Consider the following 24,416-nt stretch of genomic DNA (forward strand, 5'->3'; position numbering starts at 1 on the left):
TTTCAGCAAAGTTTCTTTTAGCAGAAAAGGAAACAGAAGAAGACCCTTTGACTTCAAAATAAAAGAAATCTTTACTGAGACTTTACTGAGACCATGGAATTATTGGGACATTTGTTCCCATAAACCATTATGGATGCTGCTAATAAAGTTGTTTTTATCTTCCACTTTTTATGGGTCACGTTCAAATGGCTCCTACACAAAATCTATAGTACAAATAAAGTTTAAAGATATTTGACAGAGAATGAAGGTAAACTTTAACCTCAAAAGCTAGAAGACAAAATCAGACGCCTGGAACTGGCCAGTCCAGGAAAATGTTGTCTGACATGAAACCGGCCCACGGCCTGAATACGGTTGTGGACCACTGCTCTGCATTGTAGAAGAAGAAACGTGACAGTAGAATGACTGTATTCTTTTTCTTTCCATCCTTTTTGCAGATTTCATCCATAAAATCACAGTGCAGGCCTCCCCAGGCCTGGAAAAGAGGAGGAACTCTCCGGATTTGGGTTCGGGCTCCTCGCCTTCCTTCGGCCCACGTTTTCGCGCAATCCAACGTGAGTCCGGATCTCATCATGCGGACTGACTTTACAGGACTGAGTGCTTCAATTCGAAGGTGGAGATGCGTGTAGAAAGCTGTGGCAGCAGAGCTTGGATGACCGATTCTTGATCTGTTCTCTCAACCACCCACTCGTCTTTTGTCTCCCATCGTTTCCTGCTGGGCCCCACGCTCCCCGTCTCTTCCCTCCCTGCTCTGTCCCTCTCTCACACACCCTTTTCCCTTTCAATAGTCCGTTCCAGTCCAAATATTATCTGACTTCCTCTCAGCCCTTTTTTCCATTTCAGACCCCCTTTGCTGCTCCTGTGTGCAGTTCCCTGACTGCAGCAGCAGGGGGAGACATGTGACCGCGGGACTCGGGCACGAACGGTTTCATAAGCCTGCAGCAGCGGTGCGGTTGACTGAATTAAAAATAAGCAGGGTGGAATTCATTGCTGTGTGAGATGGGGTTAAGAAGGGTTGCAGCGGTCACACAGATTTACAATATCTCCTCTGCTTTTTTGCCGGGATCTCACAGAAATGTCCCCAGGTCCTTCTGTGCAGCGGGGATTCTCCACAGTGCCTCCTAACAAAGGGACAAAAGAAATTTGTCGTGTAGACGCAGGCAGTAAAAGGGATTTGACAAAATGGAGCAGAAAAAAAAAACAAGAGTGCAGTTTGTAGAAGTAAATGCCAGACATCGGCCGGCCTTGTGAGGTAGCAGGCTAGTCTTCCGCACTTCCTAATGACTCTCCTTAATGGCAGTCACTAAGCCACGAGTGCGCCTGTCATTAAAATGTGTTTAGTGGATATTTATGCTTGCCCTCATAGTCGCATGCAGTGATTTATCTTCGGGGCTTACCAAACATATTTGTCTTGGGAACTGCCAACTTGATTAGCAGGAGTTTGCTGAGCTCAGTTCCATTGTACCACATTCTGCTAAATTAGATAACAAGAAAATGCTATTTTTATGGAATTAATGGACCCAGAGGTTGTATTAGTTAGCACATTTTGAATCCCAGCTGGCCTGCTGTGTCATATGCGTTTGGCAGCATATAGATGTTTCTCCCGATTATTTATTTATTAACTTCCTGTCTGCGCGGGCAGGATTAGATTCAGTCGGTTCCTCTTTATTTAGACCTGCTCCCGTTCGTTTTTCCTGCTGCCAAACCCAAGAGGACAGAAACCCAAACAGACCAAAGAGCTGCAGTCATTTTTGTCTGGTACGACAGAACGATGCAAGTGCCCTCAAGTGGACCGCCGTCACCCAACGATATTATCACACTTATCTGGTCATGTGATCAAAAATCAGGCCCAAACGGATGTTGTATCCCGATCAGGGATTGGAACGGTATTTTATTCTCAATTTTATGATCAGCGCCACATATTTCACGCTTGTTATTACAGATGAATAGAAGTCTGCACACTGCGAACAGATCGCAACATTTTATTACTGGAAGCCACAGCAGGAGGCACGTTAAAAAAAAGAGTTACGGGCTCAATACCTCCAAACCTGGCTTGTCTCAATGCTACCTAGGGATGTCCCGATCCGATTCCGAGTCATTGGATTTTGAGTATGGATGGATACCGAGTCCTGATACTTTTGTAACACATTTGATCAATTTAATAAACAGATGCAGGTTTGACCTATTTTTCTTTATTAACCTGCTTTTAACATTTAAAATCTTTAACAGAGCCCTACTTTGAAGCAGCCGCAACAATCAAGTAAGAATAGTTCAACTATATCAACTAGTAGTTAACTATCACCTAGTAAAAACTGGTGATAATAATTAGTCATGTGAGAAAGTTTGACTGAAGCTTCGTATCTTCTGAACTATTGGACATTTTTGATCAGATGCAATTTATATCTCCATCAAAAATCTTAAAAATGAACAAGGATTTTCGTTGTTCTAGAATAAATACGATGATGAATTTTCATGACTACCCGTAGCTCAAATCAATGGAAGACTTTTTTAGTTTTGGTTGTTTTTTTAGAGAATATGGGATTCTTTGTTTTAACCTCTTCAGACCTGGCATCAGCATGCAGGAACATCACGCTATAGCTTTTATTAGCACAGTAGGTCCTTCTGGCCTTAAGGGGTGTAGATACCGCAGCGTCTCACTGGGTCTCCGTCTGTCGCAGCACCAGAGAGCCGTTCTCCTCACAAAGAATCAAAAAGCTCATCTTTGTTCTCCTAACATGTCTGTGTTTGCGTTAACACGACCCAATAGAGACACTTGCTGATCCGGTCGTGATCTACAGACGTCTAGTAGAGGATTTATCTGGAATAAGAAGATGGATCTATAAAGTGCTGGGTCATTATAAGAGTAAATGAAATGTCCCAACCCCATCTTTCATTGAGCCACCAACAACGGCATTGGGTCCAATTTCTGATCACCTGATCCAAGCGGGACATCCCTAATACCTACAGAGGCAATGAAAACATTTTTAATATCATACAAACATTTAACAGAGAGACGACAGTGAGACAGCTGCTGTCTGCAAAGTGCAAACTCGGGAAAAAGTGATTAAAAAAAACGTGCATTCATTTATACATAATGTCTCAAACAACCAAAATGAATACATGTTTACATTGATAGGAGCTAGTCATGAAAACTCATCATATTTGTGCTACAGCAACAATTCTGGAAGAAAGTCATGACTTTTATTTTGTAATAATGTATAATTGATCACATATGATCAATAGTTTGGCCTACACTAATTATTACCTATTTCTACTCATTAATCGCTAACTACATTTTCTTTTTCACAGTTTTGATTTGATTTGAAATGGTTTATTTCAAGCAATCAAAGCAAGAGCAATGCACAAAACAATACAATCAGCACTTTCACATTCATACAAAGACATTAAATCAAAGATTGCTACGGTGCCCTACATCACCAGCGAACTTATATGACCCCACCCCTGTTCTACCGTAACCATTGTCATTACATGATTTATCATATTCCGGTTCTTAACATTTTATCAGACTGAACTAAGAATCCTTAAGTATCAATAAATCTCATGACAAAGATGAAATACTTAATTATTGTATAAAAATGGACATAACTCTATTTTAGAAATCAACATAGCACATCTAAAATAAGTGCAGATTACTTTCATTAGAAAACATAATGCCTATGATTCTAAATAACACTATATTAGGAAATATAGACAGAACATTGTTTCAGAAATCTTCATAGTTGCCCTATTTTGACTTGATTGTTGGAGCTACTTGACATAAATGCTCTATTTAAGTGTTAAATGTTTAGGTACATAAATGAAAAATAGGGGACAATTTGAATCTTTGATTTGACTTAAATGCTTTATGTTCACAGCAATAATAATGCACAGAACAGTACAGCCAGCAGTTATAAATCCAAACAAAGACATATCAAACTTAACACAATTTGAATCTGTTTTCAAATGTGTCAGAAACGTATCGGATCGGGACAATCAAATGACCCGGAATCTGATCGGGACCAGAAACGTCTCTACTTATCCCACTCTTAGCTGAGCTTTTGTGTTTGCTGCCTCCAACACTTTGGTCCCAGCAGCTTTCAGAATCCCTTTTATTCTTTAAACGTGCTACATTTTAGCTTCCAATCCTCAACTAAAGGGCGTTTTAGAAAGCAGTTTCCTAAAGGGTCGAGCAGATTTCAGTTAAAACTGAGGTCTGCGTGGCGTTAAACACGCTGTTCAACAGATTTCCAAAGAAAAGAAAAGAGAGAAAAGGCGCACGCCTCAGAAGATTGCAGCACCGCTTGTGCGTATTATTATTTTTTTTAAATAAATCTAGCTCACTCATTACTGGAACAATAACAGCCTTCTACATTTTAAGGGAAAAAGTCAAGAACTGGGAAATAATTAGGTCGGAATTCAAATTTAAAACCTTGCAAACTAGGGCGCATAAATCATTCCTCCACTGTAAAACAGAAGAAAAAAGGGATCCAATCATTTGAATTTTATTGCCAGTTTTATACATTGACTTAAAAAAAAAAAAAGCATTAATGAGCGTTAAAAAGATTTTCACATTTCTGCAGCAATCTTCAAAAAGCCTCCAAACCTGGGCGGAGGTTTACTCCTGCAGATGTTTGACACCCTGATCTGTGAAAACTCAGCATTTCTTCCTTCCATCAGCATATAGACAACATGATTAATGGAAATCCGGTTTCTCTGTGTTACCACTGACAGACATGTCAGCACTTCTAACGCTGAAATCGTGTGCTGTTCATTTATGACTGGGATTACAGCACATATAGCATATTTTATTCTTCATTCCCTGTAGCAGAGGTGATAATATGAGTTGATTTTGAGCTGAAGGGGTGACGGTCTCAGCTAATGTTGATATTTACCCAAACTGTGGACCTGCTTTGCCTTTAAACCATGCATGCTCAAACACACGAACCCCCTCCCCATTAAAAAACGCCTGTTTCTGAGAGGCTCAAGCTAGCGGTCGCTCACAAAACATCTACAGATATTTACAGCTAGTATTTAGTAGAACTTTAAGTTTGAGCATATTTCAAAATAATTTAAAAACAAGTAGTTTTTGTTAAACATATGCTGTCATTTGTAATTTTTATAAACAAGGTAAAAAAAGGGAGAAAAAAATGGATTTAAATCGAATTTCAAACGAAACAAATCAGAGTTCTACAAGATAACCGGTACAGGAACCCTGTTCTTTACCAACAGAGCATTTCCTGTGCTACGTTGCACACATTGCAAGTAGAAGTATGAATAAACACAATGTAATTTCATCGTGATAAGTGCACCATATTTGCTAACAGTTACACATCAGTGGTGCATGCGTTAGACAGACGTGGAACGGGCCTGGAAAACCACAAAGTTGCAAAAATCAGACACAATTGCATAAGATTCACAGAATAGTTGCATGTAAACTACGTAAAATACGCATAAAGACCTGTCCGCTGAGACCTTCGACGCAAAAAACACTCAAGACCTAGTAGGTGCAGCATTTCCCGAACAAAAAAAATAAAATGCAGGGCTGAATGTTATATTGCTGAATGAAAATGAAACTTGAAGGGTTAAAATTGGCAAAAATTCATAAATAAATAAAGTAGGAAATGATCAAAGTTGTCCATAAATAAAGTGAAATCAGAGCAATAACAAAAAAGATATAATTGTGAAAAATGCCAGTTCACGCGTCAAGCCATGACGCCACTAACCAGATACAGTAGGCAGGACTTGTAGTCCATACAATCCTGGAACATGTTGAAAAGTTCAAGGATTTGAAGGACCAAAAGTCAAAGCAGGAAGAGCTGAACATTTTAGTAGCTGAATGGTTAAAATAGGTGAAAAAGTGTAGTTAAGCGCCAAAACATGTTGGAAGATACAAAAATAAAGAAAGAGATTTAGGAAAACAAAAACATTGTACGTTATGGCTGTGTGACACGGCAAAGATCGGTGACCCACCCCAGTGCTTGATGGGAAATCCTACTACAGTCGTGACCAAACACAGCCTTGCCTGTCTCTCTGCGTTCTGAGCTCAACGTGAGGCAACATGAGATGGACCTGCTGGTTTTCTGTGTCAGAAGTGAAACCAGAGCGTGAATCATGTGCCGTGTGGGATGGAGGGAGGTGTCAGCGCTGCATTTGCTTCGACATCACCGAAGCTCCTCACGTGCTTTACATGAGCACGGCGGGTCTGAGATGTTCTGCTCCACACCTCTTTTCACACCGGTGGTGGTGCTGATGTGCTGCAGTCGGCATCCACACCGTCCCTCGACTGCATCAGGACCAGCATGGGGTGGGGTGGGGGGGTGGGGGGGGTGAGCGTCTCTGCGTTGGATGTGATTTCAGGCCTTATTCTCCATCTTTCTCTGTTCTCTGCAGTCAGTCCCAGCGAGAGCAGCCGGACGTTTGGCCTCAGCCCCGTCTGGCCTTTAGAGGCGCCCTCGCTCAAACAGGCCAACGGAGACCTCAGACTGAACACCCACTGGAGGCCCCAGAGCCCAAAGAGCCCCAAAAGTCCTAAAGTGCTCCGGCTGAGCCCGCAGGAGAGCAGGTGGGCGTTCACGGGGAATCTTGATGGGCCTAATCCACGGCTGCTCTTCATGGGGTTTCTGCTTTATTTCAGCCTCTCCATGAGAGCTAAGCTCCTGGAGTCAGACAGCAATGACAATGGAGACACCATGGACGACTTTGAGGAGTACCGGTCCACTACGCCGACACCCTCCTTCGCTCAAAACGGTACGGCGCCCTACTTCACCAGCCGAGCTGTCAGTCTTTAGCCACTGTTAAAATTCACATGAGTGACACCAGGAGGAATTATAAATAGAAGTTGAGTGAATAATGAATCAGCAGAGTCATCCTTTTCTCTCTGGTTGTGCTGTGTCTCCGCAGGCTCCTCCGTGAAGGACAGCCTGCGGCTCCCTCCCTCTCAGGGAGACTCGGGGAGTGAGGAAGGGGGTTATTCCCCGGCTGGCTCCCCCATGTCAGAGAGGAGCGCTCCGAGTGGCGTGGTAAAGAACACGCATCGGGCTCTGCTCGTCTGCGGCTCTCTTCTGGCGTCTGTAGGAGTTGGCCGATGCCTGGATGTTCCCCCCAGGGTGCCCCCACGAACCAACCCGCCGTCGGAGGACCGCACACTCTCTGAACTTGACATCTCCCACCCCAAGCCCCTAATTTCCGATCCCCCAGTTGTGGACGACCTCATCACCTTCTCCACCTCCGAGCCCCTCCCCAGACCGCTGCCGGACTTAGCCCTGCAGTACCAAGAACTCAAGCCCTTGCCCTTGACGCCGCCTCCGCCAAACCCCCGCGAGAGGGCCGGTCCCCGGACACCGCGGACGCCGCACAGTCCACAGAGCTCCATCCAGCAGGACAGGGCCAGCCCTGGAGAGTGGACCGCCAGTTCTGATTCCAGCAACGGGGAGCTGAGCAGTGACGCCTGGGGGCACAGAGCTGACAGGAGGAGGAGGTCCAGCCATGGTCTGCATGCGTCTCAGCTAGGTCAGTCAGTCTTCTCAAACCCTGTAGTTACACGTTCATCCAGGTAACCATCTGCTCATGTTAGCAGGACTTAGCTGAATGTCGCCTTCCTGTTTTATAAATGCGATTTTGAATTCTACTGTAGTTGTTTTTTAAAGCGATGAACTGTGATTGGCTGCCGACCTTGTCAATCCATCTCCTCTGTGCCGTGTCTACTGCACAGAAGGCGTTCAGTTGGACAAATCTGCACAAATCGCCATCAGATCTTTGTTTTCCTTCTAGTGGACTTAGACATGTTCATGTCTGACTGAGAAAAGTGTATAAAGCGGGCAGCTCAGACTCTTCCTGGAAGGGGCGGGTCCTCACTTTGTGATGAAGGCCCACTCGTTTTCGTGGATTGGGAGGGGCTGGTGCTCAGAGAGCGGAGTTTTATAGGAAATAGATGCGTGAATAGATCAGAATGTCACTTTGGGGTTGTTTTTAGTGAGAAATGAACATTTTAATCCACCTAAAGCTCAAAAAAAGTTGGTTTGCACGATGGAGACCCTTAAGTGTTTCTGAGAAATGCAGAGAGGCCTCTGAGCAAAAGTATCAGGACGGAAGGCAGGGCTCGACATAGCCATTTGTCCGCTGGCCCGGTCCTGTTTTTCGAGCAGTACGGACCACAAGACTTTATTTTTTACTTGTCCGCTCGGGCCACTAAAATATCTAACAATTAATACATTTTTCACCTTTTACAATAAAGTATATTTTGCGAAAACGTGTAGATTTACCTCGTCTTTATAATTCACTTTTTCTGCTAGTCCTGTGTTCAGACTTCAAGGGTTTCTATGGGAAACCTTTTATCACTCTTCTCCTCCTCTCCCGCCTGCGCGCGGGGCTGTCACTGCCGAGCACCACGCGGCACGCGCTCACTCAATTTTTTTTTTTCAAACTTTATTGAATGTAACAATTCAATACTAAACAATGTTAAACAGCAACAACGAAGGAACAAGCCAGTGGGTTATTATTACATTTTAGGCAGATATATTTAAACTGACACACATATCAGCGCGCCCCCTGGTGGTTTTTCACCGCGATGATCAAAAATCCAACACCGTCACTGAAGAGAGACTGAAGCATGTCAGAGATGTGGAAGACATGGCAGGAATAGATAGGAATATGTTGGATGGAGTGACGGGTGGAATTAGTGCTATGGACAGCAAGATATTTAATGAATGCATTGAAGATGAAACTGGGGGAGCCAGTTTAGCTCGTGCTGGTTTGCGGCGCCTTCCATCCGTGAAACCAGGGTTCAACTCCACGCTGCTCCCTGTTCCCTTCTCTACCTCTGCCGGTTCCAAGCCCGGTTTGAGAAGGTTGCGTCAGGAAGGGCATCCGGCGTAAAAAACATTGCCAAATTTACCATGCGACTTGTTCGCTGTGGCGACCCCTGATGGGAGAAGCCGAAAGTGGAAGAAGATTGAAGATGAAACTGTATGCACTAAGCTTTAAGCTGAATGTCAAAGAATCAAAGGCAACTCAAAATACCTGAATCTCAGACTCAAATGGAGTATAAGGTCAAACTACTTAATTTTGTTTTTCTTTACAACACTGTAAGCAGTAAGTATTTCTAGTTAGCTGAATGATCTCAGTAATTTAATTGTATTTAATTTTTCAATTATTTAATTTAATTAGGTAACTAAAGTAACTAAAAAGTAAATGTAACTTTGCAACAGTAACAAAAAGCAGAACCTTAAGGCAGTCAGGGCAAAAAAGTCAATAAAACTTCTTAACTATTGATTAGGAACAAATGTGAAATAGCAGTGATTAGAAGCACCATGAAAACTTCTGAACTAGTGTTACCTACTACACTGCAGTGCTCTCTTCAAAACATCTGAAACAGACTAGAGCAGATTTAAGTTTGATATGATCTATTTTTAGTCATTGAAAAGTGTATAAATAAGTGCTAGATGTCACCAGAATGCACCAAATTGCACCATATTAAAATCTTCCGGGGGGGCATGCCCCCGTACCCCCCTAAAGTTGCAAGCACCTGCGGAGCGGCGGGTCTCGCTGTGCGCGGTGTCGGGCCAGTAACTTTCAAAAACTACTGGCCCTGTGGGCCAGTGCAAATTTCTGGGCTATGTCAACCCCTGGAAGGGGTCGCACGACGAAGAAAAGCATTTTATTTCAGTTTCTGTTCATGTGGAAGCCCCCCCTCCAAGCTGCCTGAAGAGGCCAGACAGACAGACTGCAGATTTACAAATGTTAAATCATCTGACAGATCTCAGCTGTTCAGTTTGCATTCAGCCCCCCCCCCCTGTAGGAAAAAAGCCTCTGTCTGGAAGGGGCGAACCAACCCAGACTGAATGCTAGTTCTGTGTGTTCTGCAGACGTGCGAAGAGCAGAAAGTACGGCTTGGACGGAAACGGAAATGTGTGAAAATCGCCTGAGCTGGACGCCTCTTGAACTCAAAGAACAACACGCTAATAATTCTACAGAGAACGTTCTCATGTAGACGGTAAAAGCTGGACCGGTCCTCCTCCAAGGGCATCATCTCGTTTAAACCATCGTCACTTCAAAGAAAGAAAGCGTGAAATCTATTTTCGGTACTTTATTCGGGTGAGGCGGTCGTGATCTGACCTCTGATCAGTTCTCGCCCTTCCCGTCCATGTGTCCAAGTGTCCTTGGGAAAGACGCGTTTGCTTCTGGTGGTTACAGGTTGGTGGCAGGGTTCTGCAGTGGAGGGGAAAAGAGAAAGAAAAGCAAAACCCTGCAAAGAATAAGCGAGCGCCGTACTTCCAGCTCCATAAAACAGAGGCCGTGTCCGAATCCCTTCACTACTCACTGAATAATAGGGCACTAAATAGTGCGTTTGCCTTTTTCTAGGGCTGTCAAATCTATAATTCCACAATTAAGTGCCCTAGACATTTCCAAGAGGTGTCTGCAACTAGATTGGTGAATATAGACCACAATGCATTGCGTTTGAATGTATTTTCTTAGTAAGCCATCAAGATTTCCATCATCAGAAACACAGTAGATTCCTAAATAGTCGTCATGAAACGGTCATATAATTAGATTTTCACTTTGTGAAATCAGTGATGTCACATTCACGGTTACAAAACAAAACAAAAGTAGTGAGCATCAGGTTGCTTTTCAAATCCAGGGCACTGGACAGTCCTGCCCTATATAGTTTTTTAGTTGTTAGGGACTAAGGTGGGAATTCAGACAGTTAATTTATTTGCCATTTTCTTACAGACATCGCCATGTTGGAGCCAGACGCCATCAGTTAGCAGTGGTTGATTGAAATCGGTCTCCATCATCGTCTCTACGGCAACCACGTTTTTACTTGCGATACATGAACAAATAGCCAAAAACATCATTTCCATTTGACTCCAACACTTTAATTTAAATAAGAGTCAACAACACATAAATGATACTCCAAATGGCCCTCGTCCACAAAGGAAAGGCTCCTCCCTCCGATTGGTCGAATGCTTAAAGGGATTTATTTCAGTCGTTAAATACTTCAAGCTGCCATCAGATTGTTTTTAGCACATTTAAGCTAAGCGTTTATCACAATTTCCGCCGGCTTTTGCAACAAGCGTATTGCCCAACTTGATATCGCAATAACAGTAAATTTGTGATTTAACGTGAATGCCTAACTAAGACTTAAAAAAGAAGTCTGACCAATTCTGACCAATAGAATGAATTTGGCTTCTTGGAGCCGGCGGGTACTTCCTGTTTGGAACGCCGGGGGGGGGAGGACAGTCAATGGCAGCAACATTTCCTCTTATCTGGTGTGATTGCTCGGCACGGCCCTGGTTTGTCCACAGCTTCCTGCGGTTCTCTGTTCAGGCGTCACATCAGTCACCACGAAGAACCGCAGACAAAGAGCGGGTCTTTCAGCCGAGCGCCTGGATACGGCGCTGAGACGCGCAGACAGATGCCGGCAGTGAATGCCAGGGGTTCTTCTGGATGTCTTCGCCGTTTGTTGGTGTGATTGCTCGTTCTCGTCAGCTGGGAGAGTGGCTGTGGATGGAAACAATGCCATTTGGCAGACGCATCACATTTGGAAACGGCAAACGTTTGCTCAGGGGGATTTAGTTTGCGTTGAATGTTCCTGTCAGTGTTCATTCTTACTTTGTTGCAGCTCTGTCAGCTCCGTCTTTAGCTTCATTTAGACTAATTGCAGCAACGCTCTTTGCTTTTTGTGCCCCCCTCCTGCTTCTCTTCTTCATGTTTTGATAGATTTATTGAGCACACTTAGAGAGCAGTCTCTGTACCACAGACACACAGTGGAGGAAAGACGTTTTCGACCTTTTTTTTTGACAGTTAGAGGATCACGAAGTCGACTTATAATCGACTTATATAAATGTTTTTACATTTCATTCACAAGTATTTGACCCCCTCTTTTGTGGCCAAACCAGTGTTTTAAAGCACAAAGGTCAGACGGTTCTTGTAGTTACTGATCAGGTTTCTGCACATATCAGGAGGAATTCTGGTCCACTCTTCTTTACAAATCACTTCTAAATTATTCAGATTTGGTGTCTGTTGCTTAGCAACTCTGAGCTTCAGCTCTCTCCATAGGTTTTCTATAGGATTGAGGTCCAGAGACTGGCTAGATGACCGTGATCTGCATCTTCTTGTCTTGGCTGAATGTTCGGGGTCGTTATCCTGTTGGAAGACCCATCCAGGACTCATTTTAAGCTTGAGGAATTGACAGTACTTGGCTCCGCCCAGTCCAGAGCATAGTGCTTCCACCTCCATGCTTAACAGTGGGGTCTCGGGGTCATATAGGCAGCATTTCTCCTCCTCCAAACACGTTGAGGTTGATGCCAAAGAGCTCCATGTTGGTCTCATCTGACCTCAGCACCTTCTCCCAGTCACTCTCTAAATCATGAAGGTGTTCATTGGCAAACCTCAGGCAGGCCTGTACTGGGGGGGGCTTTGAGTATCACCAATGGTTTTCTTGGTGACTGTGGTTCCAGCTACTTGGAGATCATCAACCAGCTCCTGCCACGGTGGTTTAGGCTGATGTCTCATGATTATGAGAACCCCCACCAGGTCAGTTATGGTTTGGAGCCCCAGACCTACAAGTGGATTGATAAGTCATGTTAAACCAACAGTTGTCATGGTAACGTCCAGCTTCTTGTTGATGGTTTTGTAGTCCATTCTGGTCTTGTACAGGTCTACAATCTTCTCCCTTAAACCCATTGAAAGCTCTTTAGTCTTTCCCATGTTGGACAGTTTGGAGTCTGACTGATGGACGATTCTGTGGACCGGTGTCTTTTCTACAGGTGATCAGTTCAAAAGGTGTCTTCAGTTCAGTTGAAAGGTTGATTGGCGGAGTCTTACTGGTCTGTGTGAACCAGAACTCTTAATGGTCACTAGGGGGTCAAATACTTATTCTTTAAAGTGGATTTTTTTGTTCTATTTGTGATTTTCTGTCTCACTTTTTCAATTAAACCGACCATTCAGATGACAGACTGTCCATTTCTTTTTAAATGGGCAAACCTACAAAATCAGCAAAGGCGGAAATCCTTCTTTACGTTCATAAGAACAATGAGTTCCTAATTCCTAATCTTCTCTTTGCAGAACTGGACTTGCCCTTGTGCCAAGACGCACAGGACTCGGAGGAGAAGTCTCTGGTGCCCTACTATCTCCACCCCAGCCCCGCCCTGTGGAGTCCCAAAACCCGCCGCTTGGAGGTCAGCGTCATACCCCGGCCTCGGCCGTCTCCCATCCGGCCTCGCATCGACCCCTGGAGCTTCATCTCGGCAGGCGGCGGGCACGCGGCGGGCGCTCAAAGTCCCGTCCGCTTGGACAGCACCCTGATGGGATATCAGCCGTCACCCACAAACCCCTTCACCAACTGTGACCCCTTCCCGTCCCCGGACTGCGACCCCTTTGCGCTCAAAGCAGACCCCGCAAGCAGCTCAGAAGTGGTGACCCCCTTTGACCCTTTCTCCACTCCCTTCCCCACCTCCCGCTCCGCCCCCTGCTCTGCCAACGGCTCCCCCACGCTGCCGTCGTTTCGCGTGGCCCCCATCAACCCGGCAGACTCCGCCCTCATCGACCTCAGCTGGACGGCCTGCGGCAGGCCTCTGGATACGACCAAAGAGAGGGCTCACCCCCGCAGGACTCTGGGGCTGAAGCCCTTCAAGTCGCCCACTCAGCTCCCAGATGACAGGTTCTGAAAACTGCCCCCCCCCAGATCACTCATCAGGGATATTGGGAACTGCAGCTTTTTATTGACTGTGAGGAGCAGCCTGAGTTTAAACACACAGAGGCAGCCCGCTGGGGGGGCTGCCCTTGGGGGGGCACCAGCCTGGTTGGCACTGGAAAGCCAGGGGGATTGTGGGACAGCTGCCCATGAACTGATAGCTGGTGCCCGTTTCCTCCTCTTTGAAGGAGCAGCGTCGGATCACACAAGCCCCCTCCTCCTGTTCCATTAGCCGCCACCCATCAGCTGCTTTCACCCCCCCCCCCCCCCCCCACACACACACGCCTCTGAAGCATCGTGACAATGCAGAGGTGGATGAGGCGGCTTGCACAGCTTCCCCCGCCTCTGCCTCTGCAGACTGATGACAGAAAAGCCAGTGTCTCATTTTGTGAAGTGTTTTCAATATCTGTCTCCTCAAGCTTCCTGGTTACGGCGCCCCCACAGGCGGCTCTGGGTTCTGCAGATCAGTTTAGCGCGGCTGCGTCTTCTGGCTGTGCGTGTGAGCGTGCACGATTGTCTAGACCCCTTGTCATAAAGTTTTTTTTTTTCTTTTTTCTGTTGCATTGTGGGAGAAGGGAGAGGTTATTCCAGGCGGCTGGTGAAACTCAGGACTTAAACCGTGACCCAGGCATTCCATCCGCCAGCAGATAACATTCCAGTCACATTCCCGGGGAAATGCCAGGGGTCGGACAGACGGCGACGCAGCGCAGGAAACGGGCCGGGGAGCCCTCTGCTCCCCGCTCACGCGCCAAAGAAAGCCACTGTGATCGTGTGAGAGCTGAGACAAAGGACGCTCACAAACCAGCGCTGTTTTACCTCCACGGAGGGCCAGGCCAAGATTTGAACAGGCAAACTCTAAACTACGCTTTTTCTGGTCATCGTTTTTTAAAATATTCCACTTTCTGTTCCGGGAAGTCCCAGGTTTTGGAGGTATGAGGGCGTGAAGGAGCTCCCTCATCTCTGCTTAGGTTCTCAGCTTTGTAGAACAGTTGAATTGGCAAAGCACTCTGGGTAATGGATGCTGTTTTTGCAGCTGATCAGAGATCGTCTTGGCCTTTCCCAGAGCTCCGTCTCATCCAGTCAGCCGTGGATTTGCTTGAATCTTAATTAAAGCGCCACGATGACCCCAGTAATCCCGTCGGTGAACAGCGGAGGCCGATGGCGACGATGAGGCGGAGTCACAAAGCGTCCAGATGTAAATGAATTAGTCCTGAAGGGCTCTCACGGCTCATGTTCAGGGATGAGAAACAGCTCTGCACCAACTATCTGGTGTGCCGAGGTCCAAATTTGGGGTTTTCTGTTTAGAAGCAGCCTGAAGGAGGCAGAGGATATTTGCACATGTCGCTGAGTCGTGGAGAAATTCAGTTCCGAGTCCGACCCAAACCCACAGAGGGCGAAAGCCGTCAGCCCCAGGACCACAGAGCCGCCGTCACTCCCCCCCCCCTGCAGCTCTGTGAGTTATTGCGCCGTCTCCTCATGTCAACACGGAGACACCAGAGCCACCGGCTGATAGTCATTCCACTCCACCGGCTCTTGTCGTCAGGAAAAAAAAGAGCCTGCGGTTACACCGCCGGCGCATCGGGGAAGGTGGGCTGATTGAAACCTTCAGCAGACGCTGAAGCATCCTCTTCATCCTGCCTTTCGCCGCCCGTCTGGGATCCAATTCAAACTTTGCTCAAACGCGCTGTTGAAAACTTTGCCGTCTTTCATTTATTAGATGACAGATTCAAATAATACTTGCCAAACCAGAAGTCTCCTGTGCTCCTCACAAACTATCAGTCCTCCTGTGGTCGGGGAGTCGACCGTCTCTCCTTCGAGGCACTTTATTTTCTCGAAAGTCTGCCAAAGGCGGGGGGCGTTTCTCTGACGAGCGTTCTGGTTTGAGAAGGCCGCCAGCTGTCCGCCCGTCCGCCTGAACTGACGGCCGCTTCTCCGATGAAGAGGTCCTGATGGGAGTTCTGATCTGGCAGCGTCCAAACCAACCCGGCACAGTTTCATCCAGTGCAGCCGCTCACTACGCACAGTCGACGTTTTACTGACAGATTCCAAAACTCATTCAGTGTGGAGTCATGTTCACATTTCTCCTCCAAATCCACTGTTATTTAGTCAAAGAAGGTTTAGAATGAGGAAATCACAGAAAAGCTGCCTTCTGCCTCAAAAGGGAAGATCCAAACGGAGCTGGATGAAGGTGGTTGATTCCACCGCCGCGTCAAAGCAGCCACCGGGAAAATGACAAAGAGGCGGCGGAGGCGACCAAAGTCAATCAAAAAGTTAGTGAAGGGGAGCAAATTTCGCCTTGTCGGGCCACTGAGGAATCAATCCCGCGCCGTGTGGTGGGCGGAGCTTTATTCCCGCAGCTGTCACCCCGTTTAGCTCTGATTGCTTCTGCTCCATTAAGAGCCTGCTAGAGACACGTCTGGTTTCCAGTTAGCTGTTGAGGCCAGACGCTTGGTCTGCCCCGCATGGAGCCCAAAGACCTGCACAGACCAGAACCAGCGACTAAATCTGACCTTCCACTGACTCCGCAGGAATCCGTGGACAAAAGCCAGGCTGGCGCACGCCGTGGCCGGCTCTGCTCGCTCTGCAACCGTGAATATTTTTCTCCATTCTTTCGGCGCGCGTGCATCCAAGGTCACCATCTGCTGTCGGTCCGTTTTCTTCTGTCCACCCAGTCACAAGGAAAACTAAATGAATAGGAGAGGCGATTGGATTCCAGGGCCACAGCGGAGAGCCGGCGCTGTGTTTAGAAAATAAACATGGATTTCTGGGAGGTTATTAAGTCGGAGGCCCAAGTTTGCGTCCCTCCCTGCTGGAGACGGCACACTGCCGCCCCCTCCCTCCCTCCTTGCTTGGATTATTGTTCCGTCTGGCTATTGACACTCCAATTACCTGCTGATCTTCCCGGAGCAGAGGCCGTTCAGTCTGTACGACTCTGTCTGGAGTGTCCGATGAGTTTGCTGCAAATCAATTGCTTGAGTAAACCACTCTTGAGTCTCAAATATGGAGTTTGCAAAATGATTTTGTCGTCCTCCCCCTGCATGGGATTAAAAATATATTTTTTTTATTAAAAAGGCGTCTCTTAATCTGTCCACACGCGGCCTCACTGTTTTAAAGCTGTTTCAGTAAAGGCCTACATCGTGTGGGAGTTCACTGAATGACGTGAGGACAGATTGAAGCCAGTAAGGACTCTCCCACCAAAGCCTTTGCAGTTCTCTTGTCTGCCAGAAGAGGGCGCCTCACAAAACCAGAAGAAGTGACTAAAAAGGTGTTGTTGTTGTTTTTTTACTGCATCCGCGCGGTAGTTTGACCCCCGCCTGCCACCATCCTGCAATCACTGCACCTCTGGAAGTGTCGGGGTCAAACTGAAAAGGCAAAAAGGTTTTTATTTCGGCTGAGCGTCAGATCCAGAGGAGCCGATTTGATCAAAGCTGGAGAGCGTTTGGCCGTAGGTGGTCTCTTCTCCGGCAGCTGATTGGTTGCTACAAATCCCCACAAGTCCCTTCTGTTGTGATGTCCTGCTCTCACTTTTACAGCACTGTGACCCCCCCCCCCCCCCACACACAGCTTTAGTCTTCTTAAACACTGGATTCAGCCGATCAGGAGAAGGTCTCCGTTCGGACGCTAGACGGATGGGTTTGCTTGAGAGCCTTTCACTGGAGTATTTAAGTCGCCCTGTTGCCTCGCCGTTCACTTAACGCCCCCCCGCTTTGACCGAATCTGTGCTGCAGTTTCATCTCTGCAGTGAAAAAAAGTTCAGAGCTCTGTTGCTAAAGCGCCGCCTGATGTTCCCAACGGCACCTGAACTGAACTTTCAAAAAAGGTGTTTGTAATGTAAAGGAGCCAAGCGTGCCCCCCCCCCAACCTGTGCGGGGGTTCATGCTCCTGCTGGAAGTGATTTGGTTTCTCTTATTCCATCTGCGTGGACGCCGTCATTTGCCGCCAGCGGCTGCTCCCCTCCCCCTCCCAAAGGCGAGTTTGTGGCTCCGCTTCCAGAAATTCCATTATTGTTGCGTTTCTGTGAAATCTCGCACTGGGGCTGGGCCTAATCAACAGTTTTGACTGTACATTGAGAGTATTATTTCTGTATACAGTATGTGAACATTGTGTGTCTGTGTGTGTTTTTCTCTCTCTTGACTTTTATGATGGGTTTTAACCTGTGGAAAATCAAACAAACAAAAAAAGGAAGAAGCTCACAAAGAAAAGACCAAATAAAACGTAACACTCCTCCATCTGTTTGTGTTTGTTCCATTTTAAAGCATGAAGATCAACGGTTTTACGTCATATTTATGTTGAAGAACTGAAAGGATGTTTCTGGGAACAGTTTCAGCATTCTCAACCTCTCACACTCAGGTCACTTTATCAGGCCCCCCTTTCTAGAACCCGGTTGGACCCCCTTTTACCTTCAGAACCGCCTTAATCCTCGATGCCATAGATTCAACAAGGTTCTGAAAACATTCCTCAGAGAGTTTGGTCCATGTTGACATGACAGCATCACACAGTTGCTGCAGATTTGTCGGCTGAACATCCATGATGCCGATTTCCCGTTCCACCACATCCCAAAGGTTCTCTATTGGGTTCTGGTGACTGTGGAGCCTGTTTGAGTCCAGAGAACTCATTGTGATGTTCTAGAAACCAGTCTGAGATGATTCCAGCTTCATGACATGGAGCCTTATCCTGCTGGAAGTAGCCATCAGAAGATGGTCCACTGTGGTCAGAAAGGGATCGACATGGTCAGCAACAATACTCAGGTAGGCTGTGGTGTTAGTAAGGGGTCTAAAGTGTGCCATAAATATATCCCCCCACCATGACACCACCACCACCAGCCTGAACCGTTGATAGAAAACAGGATGGATCCATGCTTTCATGTTGTTGAGGCCAAATTCTGACCCTACCATCTGAATGTGGCAGCAGAAATGGAGACTCATCAGACCAGACAACGTTTTTCCATCTTCTATGGTCCAGTTTTGGTGAGTCTATGTGAATTGTAGCCTCAGTTTCCTGTTCTTAGCTGACAACAGTGGTACCCGGTGTGGTCTTTTGCTGCTATAGTCCATCTGCTTCCAGGTTGGACGTGTTGTTCTTTCAGAGATGCTCTTCTGCAGACCTCGGTTGGAACCAGTGGTTCTTTGAGTTCCTGTTGTCTTTCTATCAGCTGGAACCAGTCTGGTCATTCTTCTCTGACCTTTGGCATCAACAGGACATTTCCACCCAGAGAACTGGTGCTCACTGGATATTTTCTCTTTTTAAGACCATTCTCTGTAAACCCTGGAGGTGGTTGTGGGTGAAAATCCCTGTAGATCAGCAGTTTCTGAAATCCTCAGACCAGCCCGTCTGGAACCAACAACCATGTTTAACTCACTTCAATCACCTTTCTTCTCTGTTCTGATGCTCAGTTTGAACTGCAGCAGATCGTCTGGACCGTGTCTACATGCCTAAATCCTCTAAATTGCTGCCGTGTGATTGGCTGATTAGAAATTTGCATCAATAAGCGGCCGGACAGATGTGCCTAATAAGGAGGCTGTCGTTTTTTAACCTCTGTGTTGTCGTGCGGGTAAAAAGTGACCCACTATCATGTTTAGCTGTTAAAAAAAATCCTTTGTCATCCTTTTCAAATTGACATTTTATGAATTTTTCTAAAGGGGCTCCATGATCAAAAAACAAGTGACACATTGTTTTTGTTTATGTTTACATCTGGGCTGTGAGTACTACCACTGTTAAATGGGTCATTTTCGACCCGTGAATTATAAGGGCATTTGAACACCAGAAAAAGTTTAGACAGTTACACAAACACAAACCAGATCATCCTGAGGCTGCAGGTTGATCAGTCCGAAGAACAGGCGTCCAGATGTTCTGCACAAGTATCTGCAAAGCTGATTCTCACATTTGCTAAATAGCTGATAATTTTGTACAAGGTTAAGGCAACAATTTGTTGTCTTGTTGTGATGGAACACAGAAGAATAAACTGAAAGAAGGTTGTTGACAATTTCTTTTCCATTTTGATATAATTAAATCAGAAGTAATGACTTCCTCTTTCCATACTAGCAGTAATAGACCTTTACAATGTAAAAGAAAACTGTTATGACAGCAGGTTTGTCTTGTAAAAAACTGTAAGAATGTTCAGTGATTGTCTTTTTGGGTTGTGTAACAAAAAACATGACTGAATTCATAACTAACAGGCTGTTACAGAATAGATTTTAGAATTTAAATGCACTTGTTTTGGGGCCAAACAGAATGTAAAGATCGCACGAGGACTATTATTATATTATATTATGTGCCTTTGCTTCCTGCTTGGTATTGAAGCAGCTTCCTGCTCCAGTACCGAGCCAGCAGGATGAGGGTGAGAAGGCAGATTTAAGGGGTTTTAAACATTAAACATAGTTTTAGTGCCCGATAGGCAGGTCTGAATCTTTCAGAGAGAACTGATCCACTGGGATTTTCTAGCAGAATCTTCTCCGGGGTTTATTTCTCTGCTCTGGGAAAAGGAACAAAGATCCAGGGAGCTGCCAAAGGAGGTTTGGAGATTCTGGAAAGACAACAGTAAACACACAGAGACACATGACGGCAGAATATTTGTGTAAAACAGGAGCAGACCATCCAGGACCAACAATAAACATCAAACAAACGTTTATCTAACCCTTGTGCCATCAAAGGCACTTTACCATTGGGAGTTGGGTCATCTAGACCCACTAGACAGTGCTCTGAACTTTTTTTCTTCAATGATTTGTGATCTTCACTGGTGTCCATGGATTACATGAAATCTTTCCACCTTTATCCACCTTTGTCATGGTAGGGAGAACACGTCAGTGTAAGGGTGGGGTCATCTAAGATAGCACAAGAGATTAACTTCACAGCCTACGGTGGGGTTGCTGACCGTATGACAGTGGACACGTCTTCTCGGCTAAACGCCACCAAAGCTCAGCTCACCTCCGGCTGATTTCACTAACACGCCAATGACCGGCGCGTCCTCCAACGGCTTCCACAGTCACCACACCTCAGTCCAAAGGCCTTTAAAACACGCTCCAACATGTGATACCACCATGTCAAAGTGAACCCAGAGCTCCAGCACCCTTTAGAATCCGTGCCCCGCTTTGGCGTTTCCCAGAGTCCCTGACCCCTAAAGAAGACCGGTCAGGATGCCAAGTCTTCATTTTCCAGCGCCGAAAAAAGCAGAAATCTGATCAAATTCACCCATGACTGTTTTTCAGTTCTGCTCCGTTTCAGTCAAAGAAGAACTATTTTCTTGCAACAACTTACTAACAAAAAGAAAAGAAATACATACTTCCCATCCAAAAACTCTTCACTCAAAAACAGAAATTAAGGAAAAAAAGCTGTAGTCCAAATAACTTTATTTGTAAACAGTACAGAACAAAATCTTTGTTTTCCCCCAGATTGTTCTTAGATTTTTCTAAAATCGGTCACAAAATGCATTTATTAATTTCTCCTGCTGTGATGGTTCAGCACCGTCAGCTGGGGGCTGCGCTTGCACACCTACACAAACACATATACGCACACACACACATACACGCATGGACACGCACGTGCAGACACGCAATCACATCATTCATTTACTGAAAAGGTACCTTTTTCTCCGTCCCTGTTCCTCTGCTGGCCCTGGGTACACACGGGGTCCCCCGACTCTTGACTCTTGGCTGGATGGATGGATGAATGGAAAGATGGATGGATGGGATGGACGGACAGACGGATGGACGGACGAATGGATGGACGGATGGATAGACGGACAGATGGACGGACGGACGTATGGATGGATGGATGGATGGATGGGATGGACAGACGGACGGACGGATGGACGGACGAATGGATGGACGGATGGATAGACGGACAGATGGATGGATGGACGGATGGAATAATGGACGGATGGATGGATGGATGGATGGATCAATGGAAAGATGGATGGATGGGATGGACAGACGGACGGACGGATGGACGGACGAATGGATGGACGGATGGATAGACGGACAGATGGATGGATGGACGGATGGAATAATGGACGGATGGATGGATGGATGAATGGATGGATGGATGGACAGATGGATGGATGGATGGACAGATGGATGGATGGAAGGACAGATGGATGGATGGATGGACAGATGGGTGGACGTATGGATGGATGGATATATGAATGGACAGATGGATGGATGGATGGAAGGATAGACAGATGGGTGGATAATGTAAAAAATGCATAAAAGTGTCCAGACTCTCCTCTTTCTGCGGGTCAGGTGGACCCTCATTTAGACATGAACATCATCACCTGATCAGCTGACAGTGCCTTCGCTTGTCATGAATGTGTGTGTTTGTGTCTCTGACTGTTTGTGTAAGTGAGGCGAAAGTGTTGAGAGCTGACAGGTTATTGACAGGACGGCGCTGCGTGTCTCCATCAACACATGTTCTCTGCTGCTGCACCTTTCTGTTCGGCGTGTCTGCACCTCGTCAGAGCAGATGATACTAATAAACATGGGATGTTCCTGAGGAGGACCTCTGTCCGGAGCGGACGGCCTCAGCCTCAGAGGCTCTGATGTGTTTCAGGTGTTTTATCCTGATCCAGACTGCAGCACATCCGCACTGGAATGGAGGAGGAGATCCACACGGATGTTTCAGCCCAAACGCAGCGTCGCACCTCTCTGGAGGGAGGTTATCATCTGAAGACAGCGTCTGTTATCTGAATGGGTGGAGGGGTGCAGTGTGTGTGTGTGGGGGGGGGTGATGAGGTGCTGCACAGCCTCCTCCTGCTCATGGATGCTGCTGCTCAGCTGGGAAACACAGGGAGCAAAGAGTCAGCGAGGATGCAATGCAGGAAGTCTCTGCAGTGCCTGACCCCCCTTTCCCCCGCTGCACGTCTCATAGGTCCCCGTTACCATGGACACAGCGGATGAGAGAGCTGTGGTGGGACTGCGTAATGCCTTCACACCAGACCGGCCGTTGTCATTTCTGTCTTTTAGTTTAAAGAAACGCCTGCAAACGTGTGCTCTGGAACCAGCAGATGACTCGCATTTCAGATCATTCTAGCATTTAAATGAACCTCAGGAAACGGTCCAAGTCCTTTTCAGCCAAATGTGTTCATCATTTCTGTTTTTTACACATACTTTCTAAATGTAGATTTCTGCATTTCAGACGATTCAACTTCGAACATTTTTCATTTTAAATCAAAGACAAAAAAGAAAAATTCCAATGTCCACTTTGTTACCAAAGGTATTGGCTCACCCATCATCACTTGGTCTGGCCACAGATGTATAAAATCATTACTCATGCATGCACATGGTGTTCACAAACATTTGTGGATGATCTCTCAGTGAATTCCAGCGGTGGACTGTCATAGGACGCCACCTGTGCAACAAATCCAGAGGTGAAGTTTCCTCGCTCCTAAATATTCCACAGTCAACTTTCAGCTCTATCAGAACAACATGGAAGAGTTTGGGAACAACAGCAGCTCAGCCACCAAGTGACTGAGAGGAATCAGTGGAGGTTGAAGAGTTTGGTACAAAGACGTCACCGACTTCCTGCAGTCAGTTGCTACAGAGCTCCAAACGTCATGCGACCTTCAGATCAGCCCAAGTCCAGCACACAGAGAGCTTCATGGAATGGGTTTCCATGGCCGGGCGGCTGCATCCATCCACACATCACCAAGTTCAATGCAAAGCGTCGATGCAGTGATTGAAAGCACGCCGCCGCTGGACTCTAGAGCAGTGGAGACACTTTTCCGTCTGGAAAGCTGATGGACCAGTCTGAGTTTGGAGGTTTTCAGGAGAACAGTACATTTGGGACGGCATGGTGCCGAGTGTGACATTTGGTGGAGGAGGAATTATGGTGTGGGCTTGTTTTTTCAGGACTTGGATGTGGCCCTTACTTCCTGCGAAAGGAACTCTGAATGCTTCAGAATACAAAAATTTGGACAATTTCCTGCTCCCAACCCTGTGGGAACAGTTTGCGTCAGGTGCTGCGTAAATTATTATATATATCATATTATTATCTTATTATCATATATTAATTAATCATATTAGGAATGTGGGCAGAGTGAAGGAAAAATCCTCTATGGCCAAGGAAATCCAAAAGTCTCCTTTTTCCAATTGTTATAAACATTACATACACCTTTTTGACACTTGCGTTACACCAAAAAATAAAATAAAATGGTTGCTATGGAGATGAAGCAAACAGAAAATTTCCAAAACACAGGAAATGTGGTAAGATGGCCACATTCTCATCTACTTTTTGATATATTTCTTTTCCCCTCCTAATATTTTCTTCAGTTTTGTCCTCTTGTGAGGAGTCTGTTGGGAACAGGAGAATAATCTATAGTCACTGTATTATTTAAAGCACAGCATCTACATTGATTTCCATTCACAATTTAGTTTCTGTGCGTCTGCAAATGAAATGAAATTGAAATAAGTTGTGAGCAGATGAAACTAATTTACGACTGTTTGGTGTAAAAAATGGAAAGATGGTTGTTGTCCAGGATTTAATTTATGTGATATGAAGCAACCGTGACAGAAACGCTGATATTCAGGACGTACTAGTTCAGAGAAATGTTATCTGAAAAGACAATGTTAAAATGGTCTTTTGTTGTGTCAGTCCACTGACATATGAACCAAATGAGACCTGGGTTCAGACATTTCTTAATGCGCGGCTGTAATTCATACACAACGCTCGCTCTAATGTATGCATGGACCTTCGCAGAAGCTGGCGCTGAAAATAAAACACATCATTTAGAGAA

At 46.0% G+C, this 24,416-nt stretch overlaps 1 protein-coding gene across 1 annotated transcript in view; it reads left to right on the forward strand.

Moving 5' to 3' along the window:
* LOC101166009 (mitogen-activated protein kinase kinase kinase 11) overlaps window positions 1-17,919 on the forward strand; it is a 63,048-nt gene extending 45,129 nt beyond the window's left edge. Inside the window, exons 6-10 of the mRNA XM_011487749.3 lie at window positions 435-551; window positions 6,388-6,559; window positions 6,632-6,744; window positions 6,898-7,506; window positions 13,063-17,919. Coding sequence (XP_011486051.1) covers window positions 435-551; window positions 6,388-6,559; window positions 6,632-6,744; window positions 6,898-7,506; window positions 13,063-13,664 — 1,613 coding nt within the window. The 3' untranslated portion in view covers window positions 13,665-17,919. The remainder of the gene's footprint in view (window positions 1-434; window positions 552-6,387; window positions 6,560-6,631; window positions 6,745-6,897; window positions 7,507-13,062) is intronic.
* The last annotated feature ends 6,497 nt before the right edge of the window (window positions 17,920-24,416 follow it).

The sequence above is a fragment of the Oryzias latipes genome, chromosome 18, assembly GCF_002234675.1.
Source record: "Oryzias latipes chromosome 18, ASM223467v1".
NCBI classification, from domain to species: Eukaryota; Metazoa; Chordata; class Actinopteri; order Beloniformes; family Adrianichthyidae; genus Oryzias; species Oryzias latipes.